The sequence below is a fragment of the Cynara cardunculus genome (assembly GCF_001531365.2).
Source record: "Cynara cardunculus var. scolymus isolate 2C chromosome LG 9, CcrdV1, whole genome shotgun sequence".
Classification (NCBI taxonomy): Eukaryota; Viridiplantae; Streptophyta; class Magnoliopsida; order Asterales; family Asteraceae; genus Cynara; species Cynara cardunculus.
Genome location: NC_037536.1, coordinates 6,001,061 through 6,009,503, shown reverse-complemented (window position 1 = coordinate 6,009,503; position 8,443 = coordinate 6,001,061). Strand labels below are relative to the sequence as shown.

General features: G+C 33.5%; 1 protein-coding gene across 1 annotated transcript; it reads left to right on the top strand.

The window, feature by feature from the left end:
• Positions 1–4,261: 4,261 nt before the first annotated feature.
• Positions 4,262–6,513, top strand: LOC112518138 (laccase-4-like). The gene is made up of 6 exons (XM_025125719.1): positions 4,262–4,351; positions 4,446–4,597; positions 4,679–4,923; positions 5,044–5,172; positions 5,304–6,230; positions 6,298–6,513. Exons 1-6 carry the CDS (start codon positions 4,262–4,264, stop codon positions 6,426–6,428), a joined length of 1,674 nt encoding a protein of 557 aa, XP_024981487.1. The 3' UTR covers positions 6,429–6,513.
• The last annotated feature ends 1,930 nt before the right edge of the window (positions 6,514–8,443 follow it).

The following is an 8,443-nucleotide window of genomic DNA, read 5'->3' as shown; positions in this document are numbered from 1 at the left end:
AAAAAAAAAAAAAAAAATTACAAAAGAAAAGTTATTACTATTATTATTATTACAAATGTTTGTGAGTATATAAAAGGGGGAGATAATAAATGAAATCAATATATATCAATCAGAATTTGAGGTGTTACCTTGGTTGTGTTTTTTTTTAAATAATTAACCTGGATATTCAACCCGCTATGCGAACCGACTAATCTCTGGACGACTACTTGCTTTGCAGATAGCTCGGAGTCAGCACATTTAAACCTCCGTGACCACAAGTGGATTTTTATTCCTCCTTGGATTTGAACCTGATACCTTGGTTGTTCTACATTAGTGAAAATATAAATTAACAAAATGAGATGATGTTTATATGAAAAGTAGAAGGAATCATTTTCAAAACTAATAGGGTAGGGTTTGTGACAATTTATTGTGCTGATTCTTTTTGGCCAACCTTTTTTTTTTGATCTTCCAAAAGTGAGACAAAATTTTATGATGTTGCCTCGGTTGTCCCATGTTGATGAGAATATAATCCATTGAAATAAGATGGTGTGTATATCAAGGGAGGAGGTGATGTCTTTCAAAATTAAAAGGGTTTGTGACAATTTACAAAGTTCCTTTTTGCCCGACCTCATTTTTTCTAGCAACTTAAAAAAAATTAATAAAAAAAATGGAATATTCAATCAATGATATGCTAAAAGAAGAACGAAAGATAATGAAGATTTATGAGATTTTAATACTCTCAAATTTTGATTAGTGATGTTAATTGTAATTTTTATGTGCAATCTATTTACAAAGTTCGCTAATAATTAAGTCGTAAAACAAGCATTATAAGGTAAAATGCAAAATTGGAAAGTCTAATTTTGGGTATATTCATAATAACAGTTAATATTGCACATTTGCTTGCAACTAACCATTTTTGAAATTTTTTTAATGTCAAAACATTATTTGTGCATCAAAGAAATAAGAAAATGTATGAAATTCTTTTCGTTACAAGAAACAATACCGATGAAAATATATAATTTACATTTAAATAACCCTAAACATGAGAATTATAGTAATGAAAAACCATGGTTGAAATCAAAGTCAACCAGATGGCAAAATTAATTAGTAATTCTTATATTTATCTTTATACCTTTATATATCTTAGAGTAAAACTTACAATGAATGAGGTAACAATCTAAGAAGAGAGTATTCTTCATTTCTTGAATTGTGGTTAAGTTTTGTATATCCACATTGATAGAGATATGAAAGTTTTAAAATCAATGGTGGATATATGAAAGGAGGTTGAGATATCTTTGTGGAAACTTATGAGGTTGGCTCTTCTTGACTGATCCTCTAAATTCACGTGGTTAGCTCATTTTGGCCGACCCTCCGAGCTCATCAGCTCATGGGGTTGACTCATTTTGGCCAACCATCTTTTAGCAAAAAAAATGTTAACTATTCAAAATAAAAAATATTTATTAGATTTAAGTATTTTAAAATCTTGAAGTATGTTATGATTTTGGTTATCTTTTGCCAACCTCCTTTTACAATTTCTTTTTGTTAAATCGACATATAAATTGATACTATGAGATTTAGGTTTTTTTTTTGAATTGTGAGACGATTATTGTTATCTTACAAGTATGAGAAGATGATTGAATCCACAATATATATGGTATATTAAAAGAGTGTATTTCTTTGAAAAATTAGTTGACTAGAATATAATTTTTGATTGACCCTCCTTTTACAAAAAAAATAAAATATACGCACACAAATTATTTAATTAAATACAAAAATGACATAATATTGACAAATATCAATAGTGAAAACTATAGTTTATAATCTATTTTTTGGAGGGATCTTTATATGTAAATATATATATCTATATATGTAATACATGAAGTAGTATTATGATATTTAAGTATAAAAAATATTCAGTTGTGATGTTGTTTTCATTATTCATATTGATGGGAAAAATGATAGATTGAAGGTCATTATATATAAAAGAAAAATTGTAGATGTATGAAATATATTATAATATTTTATTTAAAATATTCATTAAAATCAAATGTCACTTTATTTTTACATAAATTTGTATTACCGTACAATGTGCGTTGTTGAACACTAGTTATTTTAAAGTAAATTACAGAGATTGTCCTTGAGATATATATGTTGAAAGCTTTTTGTTTTTGTCAATTAGTTTACTTCGTTTATTTCATATATTTTCTTTTGGTTTGCGGTATTCATTCATCTGATACAAACCATTTAAAAAGCAGTATATATGTTTCATTTATACTAATCATACAGTATGCAATACCCAATCCAGTGTTTGTTACTAAGCACACCACCGACCACGTATCGTCTTCCCATCCTTCTTTGGTCATCCCTTCGCAACAAATCAATGCCGGAAGTTCATGGTCTCAACAAGATGTTGCTAATTGACGTGTGGTTGGCGTTAGAAGCTACTTATAGTCGCAATTTTATGGATCGCGCTATGTATCTTAGGAAAGAAATTCATTTTCTCAAAAAGAGGAACTGAACAAGTTCTCCATATGGCTAAAAATTGAAAAGCCTTAGGGGCCGTTTACTTAAATGCTTATCCGGTAAGCGTTTATCAATAGAAGTCAACGTTATAATTTATTTTGATGCGTAAGATTTTAGTATATCAAAACATATCGAATGCAACAATTTATTGGCTAAGCGCTAACCTGGGTAAGAGTCGTCATCCTCACTTACCGGGTAAGACTCTCCATTTTTCTCATCGCTCTTACCCGTTAAGATTCTTAGCCCTTCTCATGTTCATTCGATGAGGAAATTTATGCGTTAAGCACTTACCAAGTAAGTGTTTAGTAAATCGCCCCTTAATTTGTGATCAACTCTTAGGAATTGAAAACCTGGCAGGTGAAAACGAAAAATCTCACTGGTTTTTAGTTACACGAGTTTGGTTCGTCTTTCATTTTCGCAACTTCTTGTTGTATCGCTTGTGTTTGTGTGTGTGTGTGAGTATATATATATATATATATATATATATATATATTATAAAGCATTTGACAAAAACTCATAAAAACCATTTTTTATGCATGAAATACTGTATATTGATGCATATTACTTAAAATTCAGGATTACTAGTAAATTATGCATAAGTACAACTTATTAAAGCTCCGTGTTTGAATTCGTGTAACTAACTGCGGATAAACATAATCAATAGAGGATAAACATCTCATTTAAAATATAAAAAATCTAAAATATAATTAGGATAATTATTGAGTTCTAACAAAATAATTAATTATTATATTTATAAAAAAATTATATTATTAAACCAAATATAAACTACTTCGAACCTAAATTAAATTATAATAAAAGATATTGAATTAAAAAGTTACACAAAAAATAAGAATTTTAAATAGTTAGTTTGATACTAATATCGATATATTTTTGTCAATTTTTTATGATATCTTCGAATTTATATTTTGTTCAAAAATAAAAACATTATCACTTTTTCAAAATCACCTAAGACCATATTTTAACATCGACTGAGATAAAGAATAAAATGAAATATTAAAATCAAGATTTATCTCGCTGCATTGTGCGAGTACCTTTCTAGTATATATATATTTGTATATGTTCAAATTTAATATTTTTAAACATTATTTCAACATTTTCGTATTCTGATCAACAATGTTTTTTTAACAATACTTTAAATAGAAAAGAACTACAAATACGAAAAACACAATTAATAAAATGTATTATAAAGTTAATAAAAATGTATAACAATTTTTTTTATTAGCTTGAATATCCAACATGCTATGCGAGCCAACTAATCTTAGAACGATCACTTGTTTTGCGGGTAGCCCGGAGTCACTGCATTTGAACCTCCGTCGTCACAAAAGGATTTTTATTCTTCGTTGGATTTGAAGTTTTGAACCTGAAACTTTTAGGCACTTTTGACCTTTGGAACTCAAGCTCAAACCAATCAGATATCACTTAAAAACATAGAAATTAAAATATTTAATAATTAATGCAATCCAAAAAAACATATTCTTGGTCACCAAAGACATTAAACAAACATTAGGTGGAAATGGTTGAAACAGAACTCAAAAAACATATGTTTTTTGCTTTTGATTAAAGAAAAAAGTTCTTCACACACACACACACCCAACCAGCAAACAAAAACGACATCGCAGCAAAGGTGGATGATCATGACTTGTATATATAAGCTTGGGTTGGCGAGTCATAGAGATATGAACATCATCTGTGTTTGATTCATTCAAGAATCCAATTCACAATTCAAACAATCTCATCAATGGAAGCTTGGATTCGAGCTTTAATGGTGGTCGGCTTCATCTTCTTCCCACTGGTGGTCCAGGGCAGAGTTCGTCACTACAGCTTCAATGTCAGCATACCTTCATTACATGCTTATTTTTCATCTCATGATCCTTATAACTTCAAAGATAGAAAACTAATGGAAGATTATATATATTATGCAGGTGGTGATGAAAAAAGCGAATCGGTTGTGCTCAGAAAAGTCCATAGTAACGGTTAACGGTCACTCACCAGGACCAACATTGTATGCAAGAGAGGGTGACACCGTGCTCGTAAGGGTTGTCAACCATGTCAAATACAACGTCTCCATCCATTGGTACCTATGATTTTGACATTTTTACCATCTCTTCGGTCATTTATTTTGTTTTCCGTAACTGGACTTGTATGTGTACCGTAGGCATGGAATACGGCAGCTGAGAACGGGATGGGCCGATGGACCAGCATATATAACACAATGCCCGATCCAGCCAGGACAGAACTACGTCTATAACTTCACAATCACGGGGCAACGTGGAACGCTTTTTTGGCACGCTCATATTCTATGGCTTAGGGCAACCGTCCATGGCGCTATCGTCATTTTGCCTAAACGTGGAGTTCCTTATCCGTTCCCGAAACCAGATGTTGAACAAGTTGTCGTCTTAGGTGAGTCGAATCATCCACCCGAAAATCCTGAAACGCCATTATGTAAAATGTACAGAATTTGTGTTTAAACTTAAAAGTTGTTAAAACCCCTTTTGTTGTATCGATGGTTGTTTATTGCAGGTGAATGGTGGAAATCAGACACTGAAGCTGTGATTAATCAAGCTCTAAAATCTGGTTTGGCTCCAAATGTGTCAGATGCTCATACCATAAATGGCCATCCAGGACCAATCTCTGGTTGTAAAGCACAAGGTATACATACATATTAACATATACATATACATATACATATATACATATACATATACATATACATATGGAATTAAAAAACAGCTTTTTTTCTCCTTTTTAGTAATTTTTGAATTATAACTTTCTGCATGCAGGAGGGTTTCAATTGAGTGTAGAAAATGGAAAATCATACATGCTACGCATAGTCAACGCTGCACTCAATGAAGAACTCTTCTTCAAGATCGCCGGCCACAAGCTGACGGTGGTGGAAGTTGACGCCACCTACGTAAAACCCTTCAAAACCGACACGATCGTCATAGCCCCAGGCCAAACCACCAATGCCATTGTCACCGCCAACAAAAACTCCGGCAAGTTCATGATGGCAGCCTCCCCATTCATGGACTCACCTATCGCCGTCGACAACAAAACCGCCATCGCCACCCTCCATTACACCGGTACCCTCAGCAACTCCCCCACCACCCTAACCATGACACCTCCACAAAACTCCACCGCCACCGCCAACAACTTCATAGATTCCCTCCGTAGCTTGAACTCAAAAAAGTTTCCGGCCAACGTCCCCATGAAAATCGATCAGTCCTTATTTTTCACAGTCGGACTTGGTATCAACCCATGCCCAACCTGCAAAGCGGGTAACGGTAGTCGGGTGGTGGCGAGTATTAATAATGTCACATTTGTTATGCCCACCACTGCTCTTCTTCAAGCACATTACTTGAATCAGAAGGGGGTTTTCACCACCGATTTTCCGAGGAATCCACCCGATTCTTTCAATTACACCGGAGCTCCACCCAAGAATTTGGCTACTAMTAGTGGGACTAAGCTTTATAGGCTAAAATACAACTCAACGGTCCAATTGGTGTTACAAGACACGAGCCTTATTTCGCCGGAAAACCACCCGATTCACCTACACGGGTTCAATTTCTTTGCGGTGGGTAAGGGTTTGGGTAATTATAACCCGAAGGTGGATCCGAATAAGTTTAATCTGGTTGACCCGGTTGAGAGGAATACGATTGGTGTGCCTTCCGGTGGATGGGTGGCTATCCGTTTCCGAGCGGATAATCCAGGTACAATTGTTTAATTTATTCTTAAATTCTGATTATTTATTTTCTGATTATGGCCTGGAATTTGCAGGTGTTTGGTTCATGCATTGCCATTTGGAAATCCATACAAGTTGGGGGCTAAAAATGGCATTTTTGGTGGAGAATGGGAAAGGCCCAAATGAGTCTCTCTTGCCACCTCCAAAGGATCTTCCAAAATGTTGAGTTTTGCATTTGGAGGGTTTAATTATTTCTTCTTTTGAGCATATAAATGTTTGTTCAAGCAAATAAAGATTTCAAGTCATTTTTGTTATTGGATTATATTTATATGTTACGTTACGTTAACACACTTCTTGAAAACTTAATTTTGCTAATCTTTGGTTTCCAAAAAACCCAAGTTCTACTGATATATAACTTAGATTGTTGGACAAATAATATTTTGGTACTTAGAGATCAAATTACACCGTGGTCCATGTGGTTTGTTGAGAATCAAGATATGATCCGTCTTTCAAAATATATACGCTTAGTGTTTTCATGGTTCGTTGAGAATCAGGATATGGTCTTTCCCACTTACTCTGTTAACCCACATCCATTTACTAGGGGGCAATTTAGTCATTTGAAGCACTGTTAAAAAGGTCTTTTCAAACCAAAGTCAAATAATGCCACGTGTCTTTATAATATATATATATATATAGAGAGAGAGAGAGAGAGATGCGAGATCGGTTGAAAACCGCCTAATTCTTAGAAACCATGTAAACCGATTTCGACCAATAGGAAAATTCTTTTTTTTTAATTAAATTTAATCATTAATGATAGAATTGTCATTTACATTATTTTTTATTAAATATGGAAGTTATTAAGATATCTTAATTAATGTAATGTAATAAAGGAAATGTTAAAAATGGTAATATTTAAATGTTTATTTAATTTAGTATTTAAATGAGATTGGTTTACATGTTTTACACAAATTAGGACGGTTTTCATTTGATCGCTTCTCTCTCTCTCTCTCTCTCTCTCTCTCTCTCTATATATATATATATATAGTGGAGGTTCAAACGAGAACACCTCCATTTTACAAGAATGCGAGAACATTCTTATCACATGTGATAATACGCGTGAGGAGACTTGGTATGCGGAAGACGTGTTCTACGACTTAGGCCGCGCCAAAGGTTGTCTGCGTCTATGATTTAGCAACACATGTGACAGTCTTGATTGATTATAGTATCATATCAACAACACTCTTATCACATGTGATAATACATGTGAGGGGGCTTAGTAGTGTAAGGGCGACTTGGCCCGCAACCAAGATCGCGCCGAAAATCACCCGCTCTCTGATTTAGTATCACATGTGTATCATATGTGATGAAATAATATTATCATATGTGATTGTCTATAGTAAAGTGTGTTCTCGCGTTCTCGTAAAATGAAGGCGTTCTCGTTTAAACCATTCCATATATATATATATATATATATACTAGGTTCGATCTGTGTATTACACGGGGTAATTTGAAAAAATTAAATCATGTCAGGAACTTATCTTACAGATATGAATGACCATCGAAAGTACGATGCTACTTTAGACTTGTACTCTTGAAATAACTCTAAAATATAACTCTTCAGACTTGAATTTAGAAATGAAACTATATCAATAATTAGTTAAATGAAGTTAATCCTAGAATTAAATTAAATTTAGAAATGAAACTATATCAGTAAATTAAATTTAAACTTAGAAGTATGTTTAAAATCACTCTTCAGACTTGTACTCTTGAAATAACTCTGAAGTATAACTCTTCAGACTTCAGACTCTGTATAGGTAAGCTGTTGATCCTCTCTCTCAGTGATTTGATGATAATCCCTTTTTCCTTTCACGTTGTATTTGTGTTTCTGTATTTTCAGTTCCAGCGATCATCACTGAGTATGTTCAGTGATCGCTGAAGAACTTGTATTGTAAATTCATTAGAGACAACAATACTTCAAGAAGACAACACTCACACCACAGATCCTTCAAGCGAACGTCGAAGACTGAAACTGAATATTAGAGACTCGCAAGTACGTGATCTGAAGTGGTATTAAGTGATTAGAAGCATGTCTACATATGTGTGAAGACTGTTCTAGCTTCAGCGAATGATGATGAGACCTCTAGGTCATTCCAGCATTCAGCGATCAAAGGAAGCTTGCTTAGCACGATTGTTGTTGTCTTGTCCTTATGCACACAAAGGACAAACCTATATCCTTACAAA